Below are 17,967 nucleotides of genomic sequence, written 5' to 3' on the forward strand. Positions count from 1 at the left end.
ATCCTAAGAATAACTCACTGGAATCTCAGGCAACCGCAGAATATAGGTACCATCACTACTCGCTTGCCAGAAGTGGAAACCGAGGCACAGGTTGGGAATGTTTCCCAAGTCACCCAGTGAATAAGTAGCCAAGTGAAGTTTAAACCAGGCTGGTTTCTGCAGCCTTACTATTCCTATACTATCTTTTAGAGAAGCAGCCCTCAGAATTGTTTGGCACACACACAATATTTTAATTGTATACATTGCAAATAGTTAAGTATCAGGAAATCACATGAACAGTCCCAATCAGGATTTCTTTTAGGCATGGGGGACAGTGGTGGTGTAATGTCCCTGTTCTTGTGGCAACACATGACTGAAGGGGTTGCAAGGCTACCACAAGCACACAGCCCACCTCTCATTTCTCTTGATGACCTAGGGGAGAAGATTGACCCACCTCTCATACACAAAAAAGTACAGCTATTTCTCATGCTTTATTTACAAGGCCCCTACCTTAGCACCACACCCACACACACACCCCAAACCTATGAAGAAGGACTCCGTTAAGCTGCTGTGGGGCACATCTGTCCAGGGGACTGGGGACCCCAAGGGAAATAACACCCAGGTACTAACTAAATCTAAGTGCAGTTCTAAGTGGGGGAAGGATTTAGGAGTGAGGGTCTTGTGTGTGTACAGGTGGTCCAGACACAGGCTGTCGGTTTCTCTCCATCTCTCCCAGTCTCCAAGGGCTGCCCAGGAGGGTGGAGAGGTGCGTCCATACCCGCAGCCGGCAGTGGTCTGTCCTAGTTGCAGCTCTGAGGCCTGCCTTGAATGGTTCATGTTTAGTCTACACATGAAGTCCTCCTTTCTGGCCCCCAGTGCTGCTCACATTTCTCTTTCCATCTCTCACCTGTCCTGTGAGCTCCAGGGCATTTTTCCCAGCCCAACATGTCCAAAGAACACTCTTGGCTCAACCCCCACTGAACGTCATCTCCCTCTCTCTTTCCACCATCCCAAACCTAGGAGTCTTCTTTGACTTCTCTTGCTGCACTTCCCTCATGCAAAACATCAGCAAATCCTCAGCTCTACCTTTAAAATAGTGCCAGAGCCCAACTACTTCACATGCTTCTGAAGCTGCCACTCCTGCCCCTAATAATCTGTTCCCTCACATAGCAGACAGAGGATCTGCTTAAAACATTAGCCCAGAAAAAAGAAAAAAAAAAAATTAGCCCAGGAGACGCTGCTGCTAGGAATCTTCAATGCCCTTGCCTGCTTCTCTCTCCCCACATCTCTTGGCCCAGATTCATCCCACTCCAGCCATGCAGGCCACCTGTCTGTTCCTCATGCATGGCTGAGCTCTTTCTTGCCTCAAGGCCTCTGCGGATGCTGCTGCTTCTGCCTAGAATCCTCTTCCCAAAGCAGTCTCCTTCACCTCTTGCAGGTATGGCTTAAGTGCCACCTCCTTGGAGATGCCCTCCTGCCACCCTAGGCTCCCTTTAATTGTTCTTCTTTAGCCAGTTCCACAGTGTATGTATAACTTGTTCTGTCTTTGCTGCCCACCCCCCTCAGTTGTGAACTGTGAACTCTAGAAGAACAGGGACTTTGTCTTCTGTTTTCCTCCTCCCACCACACCCCAATTTCTCTAGCGCCCTCCACACCTCCACACTGGGCCTGGTACACAGCAGGTGCTCAATGAATACGTGCTAAAACGGACACAGGATCTCCACTGCCTAGCAGTAGCTTTCCAAGACCCGGCTGGCCTCGTCCCCAGACCCCGGCAGGGTCCCCAAGGACCGGGCACCGTCAGCGGCGACCCGGCAGGGGCCTGAGTCCAAGGGCAGGGTCCTGGAGGCGCGCTCCGGTGGCTGGCGCTGCTCCTCCCCGAGGCTGTGGCGCAGGCGGCAGCGGTGCCAGCAGCGGCGGATCTCCGACTGTACCTGCAATGCGACGGCGCTCAGAACCTTCCCTGCGTTCCCGGCCATTCCCTGTGCGGCCGCCAGAGGGCGCGGGCGGCGAGCCGAGGCCGTCCCTACCTCCTTGTTGATGAAGCAGTACAGGATGCTGACCAGGAAGCCCTGCCGGAGGACGCAAGGGGTTAAATCACAAGTGGGGGCAGGATCACAGACACCCCCTGAATGAGCTCGGACCCTTACCTGGTCCCAGGCAACCTAGGCTGCCACTACCCTGGTCCTAGGCCATATCAGTCACCCTCGAGCTCCAGGCTCCCCTTTGCCTGCCTCAGTTTGTTGAGCAAGAAGGGGGTTAATTAAAAGGGAACCTCCGAGGTAGGCCACCTAATTATGATAACAGCTTCCCCATTTTCTGACCCACTTGGGCAAGTGCTTAACCCCTTTGTGCCTCTATTTCTTCATATGTAAAATGGGGTCATATTATAGTGCTGGTTGTCAGAATTAAGATAATCCTATGCAAGAAGCTGGAGTGCCCAGCACACAGTGTAAAACCTTTTTCTTAAGCTTCTTATAACCTTTTATTATATATATTACATATTATTAATAAATTAATTTACTTAAGAATTATCTTTATATAAGTTTATACATTTTGCATATAAACTTTAAATATAAAATATATAGGGACACCTGGGTGGCTCAGTGGTTGAGCATCTGCCTTTGGCTCAGGTCATGATCCTGGGGTCCTGGGCCAGGATCGAGTCTCACATCAGGCTCCCCTTGGGGAGCCTGCTTCTTCCTCTGCCTATATCTGTGCCTCTTTCTCTGTCTCATGAATAAATAAATAAAATCTTTAAAATATATATGTAATATATAATTACAAATAAATTGGTAAACTAGGACAGCCCCGGTGGCACAGCAGTTTGGTGCCGCCTGCAGCCCGGGGTGTGATCCTGGAGACCCGGGATCGAGTCCTGCATCGGGCTCCTTGCATGGAACCTGCTTCTCCCTCTAACTGTGTCTCTGCCTCTCTCTCTCTCTGTGTGTGTCTCTCATGAATGGATAAATAAAATCTTTTTAAAAATTAAATAAATTGGTAAACTAATACAATGAATTATTTATGTTAAGATCTTACAAATCTTACTATTCATTTTCATGATCCTGTTAAAATCTACCTCTGATCACCTCCCTCTGCTCCCGTGGCTCCTGAATCACTCACGGAAAAGCCAAGGTACTCACTTGGCCCAGGGATCTGCCCGGGTATGTTACCTCACTGTCATGTCTCCCCCTTGCTCCCTGTAGCTCCCACCACTTCAGGCATGTTGGCCTTCTTCCATTGGGAAAGGTACTCTCTTCCATGTTAGGGGCCGTCTTCTCGGTGAGGCCCTCACCCACTGTCTATAACCCCATATTTTGTCTGCTTCTCTATTTTCTTGCTTCCCCCTACCCCCACTTCTAGGAATATCTCTCCATCTGACATTCTGTATATTTTATTTACATAGGATGTTTAGCAATCTGTCTCTCCTGATAGAGGGTAGGGACCATTTGGTTCTTGGCCCGGAAAAGTGCTTGGTACACAGTAAGTGTTCAGTAAATTTTTCCTGAATTTAATGAATGAATGAGCCTTGTGAGGTGAGATCAGTATTGTTTCCACTTAGAGATGAGGAAACTGAGGCCCAGCAAGGAAAAAGCATGGCAACTAGGGTTAGGCAGGCAAGCACAGGGTTGTTGGCCTTGAATTTTGGTGCCTCCTTACATTTTGTGCCTCAGGCAACTCATTTACCTACCCTAGACTTAGACCCTAGGTGAAGGCCACAGAGCTGCAAAGTTGGCCCTGTGCTTGCCTGGGCTGCAATGCCCTCCATCGTCTCTAGGAGGCAGTACTGCTAAGCCTACCTGCTTTGTTCTCTTGGTCCTTCCTACCTCCCCAGCTCTGGACAGAGCTAGCTCAGTATTTTGCCCAGAATATATGAATGAACTTGTGAACATGTTTACACCCTATTGGGTGGCCGCATCAGTGGACGATTGCAGCCCCATGCTCCTCTGGGGAGGAGGGCCCCAGGACCAGGGGTGTAACCCCGGCACCCCGACTTATCGCCTTAGCACCTGGAATGAGCTGAGGAAGATCTCAAAGCCGAGCTTGGTGAAACGGAGGGCACCCCGGGCCTGTTCCTCTGTCACCGGAGCAAACACCACCTCGTGGACGCCCAGCAGGGGCACCAGCGTCAATGTGGAGCGAGCCAGCCTGGAGGTAGAGGGTGGCAGTGGTCCCCCTGCCCCAGGTCCTCTGTCTCGCACCCCGCCCCGCTCCCTCCACGCCCGTCCTGCTCCCTCACCTCAGCCGGTAGTCCGGGCAGCGCATCTGTCGCGTCCTCAGCTTGGACACGAGGATGCCAAGAATGCGAATAAAGATGAGAAAATTAATCTGCAGGGAGAGATAGAGGCTGAGCCGACCCAATCCTGTCCTGGGGACAGAGGGTAGGCCCCCATTTCCCAGGGTGGGAAATTCCAGAGGGCCAGGAGGAGTCAGAGTCGGCCGTACCAAGATGGTCATGAGGATAGGGGTGCGTATGATCCACCAAATGGCCTTGACATCGTTCCGCTCCCAGCACCTGGGGGTGGGGGGAGTAGAACTAAGAGAAAACCCCAGGACTCACAGGGTCACGCACCCTCTCTCGCCAGCTCCGCCCACTTTCCTGAGCGCCACACCCCCGTTCCTTTAAAGCTGCGCCCGCTACGATCCAGGCCTCGCCCCCATCCCGCCCTCTTCCAGGACACCACCTTTCCTAGCTCCCCATTCCTTTAAATCCCATCCACACCCTCCCAGCCCCTACTTGCCCTCCGAACCTCCCCACGTTTCCATCACAACCCGCCCAAGTCCCTCAGAACTCCGCCCGCCTCCCAGGCCCCACCCCAGACCCCAAGACTCACTGCGTGTTCTCGTACAGGTACCTGACGATCACCCAGGGAATGACGAAAAGCGCGGGGGCCCCTGTGCAGACCCCGACCCCCGCCCCCCACCCCGCCGCAGCTGTCAGCGCGCGCACGGGCCCCGCCAGGCCCAAGACCCGCGGAATTTCCCCCGCCAGGATGGGGAGGCGAAAGCCCAGAGAAGGAAGGAGCACCCCTGAGGTAGACCAGCAGGGTAGTTGGGGGAATGGAGACGTGCCAGGTTGGGCAGGGGACAGGGTCGGGGCTCACCCCAGCCGAGGAGCAGGTAGCAGCGGAAGTGGCCCCCCTCGGAACCTCCCACGAGCACCAAGAGACTGTGCAGATAGACACCCTCCACCAGCAGCCACGTGTAATTGGCACCCACGCAGTACTGGGTCACGATCTGGGCCGTACGGCAGGCAGCTAGGGCCTGGGGGAGGGGGCAGTCAGGGCCTCCAGGGTGTCCCCAAGCCTTCCTCCTCCATCCACCTGGTCATTCTTCCACCCTATCTCCTGCCCTCGACTATTTACCTCCTGCTCTGCATCACCAGAGGATGGCGTCTGTGATAGATTTCTCTCTCCTATTCTCTTTCCCTACCCCCAGAGCTGTCCAGCTCTTACCACTTTAACAATTGGTATTTCCCATCTTGTTGTCAGTTTCTCCCCCACCCCAAATTCCCCCCCAACTATGGCCTCTCTCAGGGACAGCACCAGGACTCCCCCAGCACATAGCTTCTTCACAATCGGCATGACCCAGCTCGCTACGGGAAAGTTTTTCTCACCTGAAAGTTTTTCTCACCTGAGCCCCCAGCCTCTAGCCTCTCCACCTTTGTCTCAAGTAACAGATTGGTATCTACCAAATCCCACCCCCACGGGTTAGTTTCTCCCATCCTGCCACACCCCACCTCCAGCAGAGGGACCCTCTCTCCTTTGTGAAAAAGTCCAGGGAGATAATGAGGAAGGAGGTGATGGGGTGGACTAGGAGGAGGCTGAGTTGGAAGGACCCCTCTTCAAATGTGTTTGGAGAGCTCCAGAGAGATAAACTGTTGATAGTGTAGGAGGTAGTAAATGGGTTGGGAATCTCTTGGCCCCACCAGAGGAGGCAAAATCCCAATTTAAGAAAGAGGGGAGATGCTCACCGGGTTCCACAGGACGGGGCCCTGGTCCCCAGGGTAGGGGCCAGGTGGAGGTAGCAAACGGTCTCGCGTGAGGATGGCCGCCGCCCGCAGCATGAAAGACGTGAACAGGTTGATGTGGATGTAGTTGCGAGTGCAGCGCAGCCGCCTAAGGGATTTGGGGCACAGTCTGGGGACCCCTGGATACCTGTCCTTGGCCACACAGAGCTCCTTAAATCAAATCACCTCCCAGCCTGTCCCACAGAACCACCATTGGATGCTTGTTGCTAGGGGAGCCTGACTACCCCATCTTACTAGGCAAACTGGAACCCAGTCTCTGCTGCTGTGACTCAAGGCTAGAGGTCCCACCTGAAGAAACTCAAGATGAGCAGGGCTAGCAGCAGTGTGGCCAGGGACAGGGAGTAGCCCACGGTGTACATGACCTGCAGCCGCTCCAAAATCAGCCGTTGATCCTAGGTTGGGGTAGGAGAGTTCAGGAGGGTAGGAGGACACAGGAACAGAGTTCAGTGTTTCCCCCAGGGTCAGAAAGGGGCCCTGCTTTTTGTTCCTGGCTAGCATCCCAGTTTCCTCTTGGGGATCCAACAACCCTTGTTTGAGTGGGGCCGACTCCACCTCTCACTCCAGGGCTAAGCATGTGACCAGCCAATCAGAGCATTCTATATAACCCCCTACACACACAGACACACACACACACATACACAGTGATTAATGCAGAGTGGATGCATGACCCAAAGTGGCAATCCTTGGACATTACATTAGAGCTATTAAGAACAAAGTTCAGTCTCCTCACAGTCTTGCTTGGTTGATGGTATGTGAGCCTCATGCTAATTAAGAGGACCACACTTTTCCACCCCACAGAAAAGATGAGACCAGCACAGAGGAAAGCAAAATCATGGTGTGGTGAGAGACAAAAAGATTCCCAACAATATCTTTTGAGCACTAGATCCAGCTATGCCTGAAGCTGTTGTCCTATACTTTTCAATCACAGAAGCCAATATATTTCTCTTCTTTCTCCAACTTATTTAAGTTAGATTTCTATCAGGCAGCCTCCTTAGCTCAGCAGTTTAGCTCCACCTTCGGCCCAGGGCATGGTCCTAGAGACCGGGGATCACATCCCACATCAGGCTCCCTGCAAGGAGCCTGCTTCTCCCTCTGCCTGTGTGTCTGCCTCTCTCTCTTTCTCTCTCTCTGTCTCTCATGAATAAATAAATAAAATATTTTTTAAAAAGTTAGATTTCGGGATCCCTGGGTGGCGCAGCGGTTTGGCGCCTGCCTTTGGCCCAGGGCGCGATCCTGGAGACCCGGGATCGAATCCCACATCAGGCTCCCGGTGCATGGAGCCTGCTTCTCCCTCTGCCTATGTCTCTGCCTCTCTCTCTCTCTCTCTCTCTCTCTCTCTCTCTCTGTGACTATCATAAATAAATAAAAAAAAATTAAAAAGTTAGATTTCTATCACTTGGAACCTAGAGTCTTTGAATAGTACAAGGGGTTTCAAGTTTAGCCTGAAGCAGCTGCCTTTTCATCTCTCCCTGCACATTCTGACCTGAATCCCTCAACACTTCTTACCTGAAAAGCCCCATTCTTCTCTGGGTTCTCACACTGAGAATGGTCTCTCCAAGGTCCCCATTGGCCATCACTGCCACACTGGCGGAGGACAAAGCCTGCAGCCACTGTGGGGACACAAAGGAAGGGGTCAGAGGCACAGAGAAACAGAGACTGAAACAGAAAGATAAAAGTAAGACAAAGGCAGAGATAGCCAAAGTGATGTATGATAATACACCCTTATGCATATTAATTAAACTAATATTCCTAACAAGCCTATGAAAATGACACTGTTATCAACCACATCTTACAAAAGAGGAAGCTGGGGCACCTGGCTGGTTCAGCAGTTGGGCGTCTGCCTTCGGCCCAGGGCATAATCCCAGAGCCAAAGGATCGAGTCCCACATAGGGCTTCTGCAGAGCCTACTTCTTCCTCTGCCTCTCTCTGTGTGTCTCTCATGAATAAATAAGTAATTTTTTTTTTTTTTTTTTTTTTTTAAAGAAGGTGGGCAGCCCGGGTGGCGCAGCGGTTTAGCGCCTCCTTCAGCCCAGGGCCTGTTCCTGGAGTCCTCGGATCGAGTCTCACATAGGGCTCCCTGCATGGAGCCTGCTTCTCCCTCTGCCTGTGTCTCTGTCTTTCTTTCTCTGTGTCTCTCATGAATAAATTTTTTAAAAATTTTTTTATTTATTTATGATAGTCACATAGAGAGAGAGAGAGAGGCAGAGACATAGGCAGAGGGAGAAGCAGGCTCCATGCACCGGGAGCCTGACGTGGGATTCGATCCGGGGTCTCCAGGATCGCGCCCTGGGCCAAAGGCAGGCGCCAAACCGCTGCGCCACCCAGGGATCCCTCTCATGAATAAATAAATAAAATATTTATTAAAAAAAAAAAAAAGGAGCTGAGGCATAAAGAAGTTAAATAAATTGCTCCAGGCCAAATAGCCAGTTAGGATGGAAAGACCAAGACGCCCAGAGAAAATAAGAACTCCGTGATCCTCAGAGAGATGGAGAGAGAAGGGGCACTAAGTGGCAGAGCCAGGGTTGGTCAGGCAGACGGAGACACCCAGCCAGAGAGGAGCAGGAGATCAAGTGTAGGCGAACTCGCAGTGGGGGGGTGGGGAGGGGTGCAGTGGTGTCTGGGGCAGGGTTAGAAGTTAATTTTGTCAGGGAAGGGCCTGGGGTCCAGGGGGCACCTCACCGTGACGGTGCCACGGCAGGTACCAGGGGCAGGACGCACGGGCGGTGACGTTGGGTGCAGCGTAGTCCCAGCAGACGTACATATCGAAGGACGCGTTACAGGCGAGGTCTGGGGTGGGCGTGGAGGCCGGACGTCGGGAGGACAGACTGAACATAACCCAAGGCTTCTCGGCGGATCACAAGCAAGCTCCTCCCTAGCCCCGCCCACCTGGAGTGGCCCGGGGCCGGCCCGGCCGCCGCCCCTCTCACCAGACCCCAGGCTCCGCCCCACTCGCGCCCTTCGGCCCCGCCCACCGCGTGCAGCCCCGCCCGAGGCCCCGCCCATTTCAAGCTTCTTCCCAGGCCTCTCCCACTGGTCGGAGTTGCGTACCTCCGCGCATTCAGGTCTAGGTCCTTCCCACCCAAGCCAAGCATCACTCAGGCAGCTCCAACCCAGCCCACCCCTACCCCAGACTTCCTTCAGGCCCCCCTGAACCGTCAGCCCTAGCCCGACTCAAGCACACCCCCCTCGGCCCTAGTCCTTCCCGCACCCCCGGTCCCCGCTCCCAGTCACACCTGCTGGGGGGTCCACGGCTTCCAGTGTCTCCTGGCACTCTCTGCGGTACCGTTCCCAGCGCTGGTACAGCTCCCCCGCCGTCTGACCGACAGAGTCTGTCTATGGAAAGAGAGCAGGGAGGACACCCCACACACACTCGACCGATCCCCACTCTCAGGCAGCAGGGTTCAAGTGGGCTAGAGACACGCTACAGGGATTTGAAGAGGTTGCCTTGTTTTGTCCGGGAGTCTTGGGTGGCTTAGAACTCTCTTCTGAGTCTGGAGGGGTGCCTAGACCAGCGGAGTTGCTGTGGAGGGCTGAAAACTTTCAGCAAAATTAGGGGAAGGAGTGGCTGGAAATCATCAGGAGGATTTGAAGGGGAAAGAAGAGAGACTGGAAACAACTTGAATCTAGGCAGTCTTAAAACTCTCTCTTGCAGCGCGGGGAGACTTAAAACCGTCCCTAGACCTCCCTTCTAGCCTTGAACTCCTGCGGCTCCTCGGGTCCTCACCTCCGCCCTCCCGAGCAGCGGCCTCCACGACGAGAGCAGCAGTAGCAGCCGCCAAGGCGGACAGATCGACATTGCGAGGGCGGCAGGGCATGGGGGGCGAGGGCCTGGTCGCGTAGGGGCAGTCCGGCCTGAAGGGTCAGGAGGCAGAGTCAGGAGCCTCTGACCTCCGCCTCCAGCCCCAGCGCCACCCGCTCTGAGCTTCAAATAAGCGGACTAGGAGGCAGGGGCCCCCTCCCCAGGCCCCCAGAAGTGATGACTCGAGGGGTGGGGGAGGGTGGGCGAGGCCAAGATCCAGCACGTGATTCCTAGGCCCGCCCCCAACTGTTGCTGGGGCAGCAGCGGTGGAAGGGGGGTGTTTGCTGAGGGCGCGGTTGCCCTAGAGCTGCTCCCAGCGGAAGCGCTAATGTCACCCTGAGTCTAGACCTAGAGGTTCTGGAGAATCTGGGGGCTGCCTTGGAGAGGAAGGCATAGAAACTGTCTGGCATGAGCTAGAAATAACCGTCGGAGTTCCCACTCTCCAAGCCCAGAAGGTTTTCAAATGGCAGATCGGGAGGATCCCGACCTTATAAAACTTGACCGCTGTAGGGGCACCTGGGAAGCTCAATAGGTTAAGGGTCTGCCTTTGCTCAGTTCATGATCCCGGAGTCCTGAGATCAAGCGCCATATCGGGCGGGCTCTGAGCTCAGCAGCCTCGGCTTCACTCCCTCTGCCCCTCCCCCTATTTGTGCTCTGTCTCTGTCTCTGTTTCTCTCTCTCTCAAATAAATAAATAAAATCTAAAAAAAAAAAAAAAAAAAAAAACTTGCCCGCTGTGGATAAAGCCCAGAGTCCATGGAACAACCCTCTCCCTAGGGACTAGAGAGGAGCCAGACTCTGGGCTTAGGTTTGCAGGGGCCCACATGCCTGAAAATCCGTCTAACCCCAGTAACTCCCCCACAGCACCATGTGAAGAAAGGGGGAAGCGGGGAAGATCTCAGAGGGAGCCCCAGAAATGGTTAAGACAGAAATACATAAACTGAACAGAATGAGATAACACAGCAAGAGACCAGAAAGCAGAAGACAGACAAAAATGTGGGTTAGGAAACAAACAGGGGATAGAGACCTGGTGAGAGACACAGAAAATGATCCAAGGAGAGATAAACGTAGAGAAACCGAGCCATCCAGAGGCTAAACAGAGATCGGAGACACGGAGACAGAGATATGAAGAGACGGGCAGACGGAACGATGAGGGGCACGGAGAGACAAAGAGACAAAAGCATGAGCTAAGACACAGAGAAAGAGGGGACCCCGGGGACTTGAGTGGGACATGAGGGCAGGGGAACGAGCTGGGATGGGGAAGCCCTCACCTGTCCCCAGATCTTCCCTTGATCACTCACTCGGGCTGCTGCTGCCTCTGCTGCTGCCTCCACTGCCTCTCCTGGGCTCTGGAGGAGTTGACAGCCTGGGGTGGTGGGAGAGGGCGGGGCCAGGGAGCAGGAGGGGGAGCTCTGGGGCTGAGACCCAGAGTCTGGGGCCAGCAGCACGTGAGGATCATTGCCGCTCAAGGTCACGTGGAAGAGCAGTCACAGAGCCGGGCCCACAGTCTTTCACACTGTCCCACCCATCCCACCCATCCCACCCAGCCATGGCACACAGCCAGAGTCACGCAGCCACACACAGTGTCACACGTGGTCCCATTCACCAAGCCATGGAGAGGCACAGCACAGAGGCACACACTGAGCCTCACTGCAAATATATTTTGCTGATGGTCACTTACAGTCACGCAATCCACAGTCACATTCAGAGAACCAAGGTCTCTCCCCTACAGGTTGACAGGCATCCACAGTGACAGCCGTGCAGCTGGAGTGCAGGCTCCTCCACTCACAGAACAACACAATCACCACTTCCCACAGTGCTGATGATCCTGGGCAGTCACACACGCAGTCACACACGCAGTCACACAATCATTAGGTCCCGTCACAAACGCCTTCTGTCTCCTCACTGGCAGTCACCTCTAGGTCCCCAGCATCACTCAGCAAGCTTTGGCATAGAGCAGAGGCTAGAAGAATGACCGTCGATGACAGACACGCACCCATATGTGGTCCCTCACAAACATGTAATCCTTTGGTGCCATCACCTGTGACACACAAGGTCACACAACCATACCCATTACCACTCTCACAGTTCACACGGTCACCAGAGTCTACAGTCATATCCCAACAACATACCTTCTCCAACTGTCACTAAAGTACACACTCTCGGTGTCACGTCGTCACGCTGTCACCCTCACAGGGTCACATCCAGAGCCATGAGGATACGGACACTCAACTCTGCACCCTGTCCTCACCCGCACTCATGAGTCCTACATAGTCACACACACATCACATGCCACGATGCCACCATCACAGCATCCTACGCATCCCCACAGATGCACAAAGGATCACACACCATCATGTTGTGATCACACTCGAACCCACAGCCTCACTAGGTCTCACGGTCACGGTCACCACCAAATCATACACCTTCCCACAGTCTCCATTTCCAGTCTCTTCCTTTGCCCTAAAACACAGGGAACATCTCATCTACATGAGAGGGGAAGCCTTAAAAACCGAGTTCCAGTTCTCAGCGTTCTCATCCCCAGTAGTCTCATCCCCCACTAGCACAGATTCGTGCACATTAGTCAACTAGTAACACTCAGGAACACACACTCCCCTGGGACCTAGGAGATAAGTGGGGCAGAGGTGAATATGCCCACTTTGCAGAAGAGAAACTGAGACCCCAAGGCACAGCCAGGGCAGGGAGTAGGGGGGATGCGTACTGCACCAGGAGACGGAAGGAGACAAGTCTAGGAGAGCGGGGTGGCCAAGGGGGGGGGGGTCCTGGCTCCCTGGCCTCCAGCTGGCCTTCCTGCTCCTTGCCCCACATTCCTGGCGCCCTCTGGGTCCTGGGAAAGGCTCAGTTCATGGAGTGGAGAGGGAGAGGGGTCTGAGATAACCCAGCACCTCAGGGAGAGGCTGGGGTTGGGAGGGAGTCTCTCCTTGGCCCCAAGAGAGCCTGGGGGGCCACTTGGTTACGGTTGGGAAGGTGGGGCAGGGGGGGTGGCTGCGTAGGGGGAGGGGAGAGACTGGGGAAGAGGGGAGCTGTGGAGAGGAATTAAGGTGGTGAGAGAGACAGGAAGAGAAACCAAGGGCCCAGAGAGACCAGAGACAGACAGACAGGAAGAGACTGAGACGAGAGAGACCAAGAGAGACAGAGAGGAAGAGATCAGAAGAGACAGAGAAAGATACACAGAGAGACAGGGAGAGAGACATAGACAATGAAAGAGAGAGAGACAGAGAGTTAGGCGGACAGGGACAGTGAACAGGCCACACTGAGAGGAAGATGGGGAGAGTGGAGGGAGAGAGAGCCTGAAAGGTGGGCCCTGAGGAGAGGCGAGCCAGCTAGGATGCTGCTGTGGCTTGGAGCTCCTCACTCGCCCCTGCAGGGGACCCCGGTTCACGAGGTGCACAGGAGAGGCGGTGTCCAGGTCCCAGACTGGCCCTCTGCCCACTGCAGCCCTCCTGGGTTCTCTGCATTCTCCCAGGGTCCGGGGAGAGAGCAGCAGGGACACACACACACACACTCACACACATGTGCACATACATACACATGCATGCACACGCAGCCTTCTCTGATTCCCACACCTCTTTCTCTGTGTATGTCTCTCTCTCACTGTCTCCCATCTTTAACCTTTCCCATTTCTCTTCCCCTTGTCCCATCTCCTATCAGCTCTCAGGGTGCCATCTCTGGGTGTCTCTCTCTCCATTGCCTCTGGTCCTGTGGCCTGGTGGGTACTGTGGTCGTCCCACCCCCCCGCTGGGAGCAGGCAGTGACCCCCAAGGGACAAGGTGGCTGGTGGCAGGGAAGAAGCTGGAAGGCCTATGCCTGCCCTGCTGGGGCTGTGACCAAGCAGAGCCTGTGGGAAGCAAGCAGGCGCCTGGTGTGCCAGCAGATGGTACAGGAGAAATGAGGCAGAGAGAGATGGGAAGAAGGGGCACCCCATGGGGGACCAAGGCCAGAAATGGGAGGCTGCAGGGCCCCCCCTGAGATTCAGGACTGCAGATAGATGAGGCCTGAAAGACCCACAGAGATCTACAGAGACGCGTGCGTGCTTGCACTTGCAGATACACACAAATATGGTCCAGAGAAAGCAGGAACCCAGAGACAGAAAAGAGACAGAGATCCAGAGACAGTGGCCTTGAGAGACAAACACAGACATGGGATCCAAGTGAGAGACAAAGACCCAAAGAGAAACCAAGATATAGTGACATGAAACCCAGAAAGAGACAGTAAGAAACAGAGACAGAGACCCACAGAGATGAGACGTGAGAGATAGAGATAAACAGACAGGAATCCAGAGAGAGAGAGATGGAGATAGGGATGGAGGGATGGTTCAGATAGAGAGGTTTGGAACACAGATGGGGGTGGGGGTAAACTCTCAAAGACACAATCAGACAGAGATGAGGCAGAGATGCCTAGCACCCCTCGCCCTCTTCCGGGAGGGGTGCTTCTCCCCGCCCCCACCCCAGCAGCCCGTTGCCATAGAGACCTCCCCAGATCCTGAGGGCAAATATTGTCCTGGCTAGAAGCAGCGGGGCTGTGTTGACACAATCTCCTGCTGGTGGGGTGGGGGCTCTAGGGGCCCAAGAGGCCAGGATGGGGACAGGAGAGCAGAGGGGCTCTCAGCCGGGGCCCCAGACAGCTCCAACTACCCCCTACCCACCTTGGAAGCAATGTGTAAACCTCCCCACCCTGGGAAAAGACACTGAGAGATTAAAACCTGTAGCCCTGGCTGCCCCCTGGTGGTAGCGGGCCAGCCCCGAAGCTCCTTTCCCAGCGTCAGGAGCAGGCTGGGCTGGGCATTTTTCTCCAGGTTTCTAGAATCTTCCCCCAGCCTCTGTTCTGGCCCAGGACCCTTCTCAACCGAGTCACATCCCTCTTTTTTTCCATCTGCAGCCCCTCGCATAGGACAGCTAGGTGGCCAGAGTGGTCATACTAAGGCACAAACTCTCTCATCCCTCTCCAGCTCAGAACCTGCCATGGCTCCCTAGTGCCCTCAGGAGGAAGCTCAGGCTCCCCTCCACCACCTCCAAGGCCTTTGCTGAGCTCCCCAGCCTCCTCTCCAAGATGTCCCAGCTCTTCAGATTCTTCCCCAGCCCTTGACCTTTGTACCCACAGTATTCTCTGCCTCAACTGCCTCCACCCAATTTCTGTGGAGTTTCCCAAGCCTACCTCAAAGTTAGCTCACTCACTCACTTATCCATTCAACCAATAACGACTTCCTCTCCCGGACTCTGAGCTCTGTGAGGACAGGATCAGGGTTCTTTCAGTCGCTTATGGGGCCCCACGGATCACCCAACACTGGTTCGGCACAGAGCAGGGCTCTATTCATTTTATTGGGTACTTATGTATCAGGTTCTGGACTCTGGAGGTCCCAGAGGCCCGGCCCTCCTGCCCAGCTCAGTCATAGACCCAAATAGGGAGACAGATTTTTTTAAAGATTTTATTTATTTATTTATCCATGAGAGACACACACACACACACAGAGAGAGGCAAAGACACAGGCAGAGGGAGAAGCAGGCTTCATGCAGGGAGCCCAACGTGGGACCTGATCCCAGGTCTCCGGGGTCATGTCCCAGGCTGAAGGCTGCCCGGGAGACAGATTAACAGAAGGAGAGATAGAAAGAGAAACACAAAGAAAAAAGAAAGAATCAGAAAGATGGGGGAAATCAAGCTGACAGAAAAGCAGAATGCAGGCTTAGTAGCAGTAGCAGAGAAGGGAGGTAACTTGCTTTAGGTGACATAGCTCCTAAGGGATGGGGATAGAGGACCCATTTCCAGCCAGAGACATAAAAGGAGACAGGCGGAGAAGAGAGAAAAGTGGCCCAGAAGGAAACCTAGAGGCAGAGAGAAAAGATGAAGCCAAACAGGGAGCCCTGCCCCCTCTGCCCTGGCACAGCCGCCCCCGGCCCCACTCTCTGTCTTTCAGGCCTTTGACATCTCCCTGCAAAAGTGCTTGTAATTAAACTAGCTCCATTAGCTGTACCCAAAAGCCACTGTGCTGAGCACTTGACAGGACTGAGCTCACTGAACCTGCTCCTCTCCCCTGGGAAGTGGGTGCTGGAATGGCTCCCATTTTTCAGAGAAGCAAAAGCTAGTGGGCCAAGGTCACTGAGCTCACACAGATCCTGACCCCTCGAGGGCAAGGACAGATTCACTTTGTGTGTCACACCCGGCCCCCCAACACACACACACACATACACACACATACATACAAGCACACAACCCACTAGGCTGGACTCCTCTGCCTATAGTTCCACATCCCTCCCCCAACATGCGGAGCTTACAGGATCTGAACTCTGGGCTCCCACTGGTAGGTATCCCCTACTGGGGGCACTCCAGTAACAGCCCTTAGCACACCACACGCAGCCTGTGTAGACTTCTGAGCTCATGGAAGTAGAGGATGGGACAAGTAGGAGTTTGGGAGGTGGGATATCTGGGTTCCTGGTTTGCTTCTATCAACAACACAATCAGCTGTGATCATAGAATGATAACGGCCCAGATCTACTTTGGTGTTACTTTGAACTCATTATTTTTAATCTTCGTCTCAGAGCCGGGGGCTGTGCTTCAGGCTGAAAAGCAGGGAAGACCCTGCCCCTTCCAATCTTTCTGCATCCCTATTAGCTGAGGGGCCTGTGCGACAGGCTTTCATTGGTCCCTGAGAAATGAATAGGAGTTGCTATCATTTACGTGTGCCTAGGTGTGCCAGGCACTGCACTCCTGTGTGATTTACATCTGTGGCCTCACGGGGGCTCACAGAGGATACGGTAACAAATTGCAAGCATCTTCCCACATCTTGGAGGCCCTACAGGATCTGATGGGCCCATCACCTCCCTGACCTGGTCTACCTCCTGCTCTCTTCTCTCTCTGCAGCACCAGCCTCACCAGGCTTCTTGTTGCCCCAGGAATATGCCACACTCATACCTACCTCAGGACCTTTGCACTTACTGATTTCTTTGTCTGGAAAGCTCCCCCCACCCACAACTTCATGCATGATTGCTTCCTTGTCATTCACATCTCAGCTCAAATGTCACCTCCTCAGAGAGACCTCCCCTTGCCCCACTCTCCCCAAATTAGCCTCACCCTCCTGCCCTTGGTCACAACACTCATTCTTATCTCTGGAATACCAGGTTCTGAAATTATCTTACCAGCTCTGTGCCTGTTTCTTCATCTGTAAAATGGTGGCAAAAATAGGGCTCGTAGTGAAGGTAACTGAGTGTTTGGCGTGTAGTAAGTGCTCATTAAATGTTAGCTATTATTACTTATTTGTTTTGTATATGATGGCCTACTTCCTCCATCACCCTGCAAGAGCCATGAGAAAAAAGTCTGGGGCTGACTTGGTTTCCTTCTTTCTTTTTTTTTTTCTGACTTGGTTTCTACTGAAATTCTAGCACCTAGAACAGAGCTTGGCACACCAAAGATGCTCAGTAAACATTTTTGTTCCCCCTCTTTTTTTAATCAGTAAGATTTTTTAAAAAGATTTATTTATTCATGAGAGACGCAGAGAGAGGCAGAGACACAGGTAGAGGGAGAAGCTAGGCTCTCATCGGGGGAGCCGGATGAGGGACTCGATTCCAGGACTTCAGGATCATGACCTGAGCTGAAGGCAGAGGCTCAACCACTGAGCCACCCAGGAGTCTCCAGTAAAGATTTTTGAGTGAATGAGATTGGGAGGCACGATATGACCGCCCACTTTCCAGATGCGGAAGATGAAGGTCAGGGTCACAACCAGAAATTGGTGGAGTCAGGTCCATCGGATTCCAAAGCTCAGGGCTTTCATGGCCTGCTGGTGCGTACTGTAAATAAATCTCTTCCCGCTTTGGGCTCTCTTCTCCTTCTTATAAAACATGGCCTGGTTAGGACTAGGTGCTGACCTTCAATGGGGACTGGGGGAAGGTGGTCCACTATTCTTTAAATCCATTGTCAGGTTTTCTCCCCTCCCCTCCTCCCCCAACATCAGAGCCAGCTCCGACTGACACCGCCAGCTTTCCCCGGCGTCACAGCGGGGCCTCTGTCAAAACCCGGACTGGATAATGAAGCTGTGGGAGATGAGGGCTGTAGGGGAGGAACCAAGGGACCTATAAGAAAGGAAGGAAAGGTTGGGGATGGACAGCCAACCTGGGGGGAGGAGCCTAGATCTCGGGGCGGAGCTAATC

General features: G+C 53.7%; 1 protein-coding gene across 2 annotated transcripts; it reads right to left on the reverse strand.

Moving 5' to 3' along the window:
- Positions 1 to 206: 206 nt before the first annotated feature.
- On the reverse strand, positions 207 to 11,155 carry GIPR (gastric inhibitory polypeptide receptor). 2 transcript variants are annotated; one of them, XM_025424622.3, is made up of 13 exons: positions 11,080 to 11,155; positions 9,735 to 9,862; positions 9,244 to 9,343; positions 8,690 to 8,797; positions 7,517 to 7,620; positions 6,299 to 6,402; positions 5,954 to 6,098; positions 5,085 to 5,244; positions 4,815 to 4,875; positions 4,426 to 4,495; positions 4,220 to 4,308; positions 3,990 to 4,128; positions 207 to 2,051 (listed from the first exon to the last, which is right to left on the reverse strand). In XM_025424622.3, exons 2-13 carry the CDS (start codon positions 9,804 to 9,806, stop codon positions 1,707 to 1,709), a joined length of 1,497 nt encoding a protein of 498 aa, XP_025280407.1. In that variant the 5' UTR covers positions 9,807 to 9,862; positions 11,080 to 11,155; the 3' UTR covers positions 207 to 1,706. The 2 variants fall into 2 exon arrangements, with proteins under 2 accessions (XP_025280407.1, XP_048950293.1); XM_049094336.1 differs by lacking the exon at positions 11,080 to 11,155 and having other exon boundaries at positions 207 to 1,913; positions 2,010 to 2,051; positions 9,735 to 9,982.
- Positions 11,156 to 17,967: the final 6,812 nt, after the last annotated feature.

The sequence above is a fragment of the Canis lupus genome, chromosome 1, assembly GCF_003254725.2.
Source record: "Canis lupus dingo isolate Sandy chromosome 1, ASM325472v2, whole genome shotgun sequence".
NCBI lineage: Eukaryota > Metazoa > Chordata > Mammalia > Carnivora > Canidae > Canis > Canis lupus.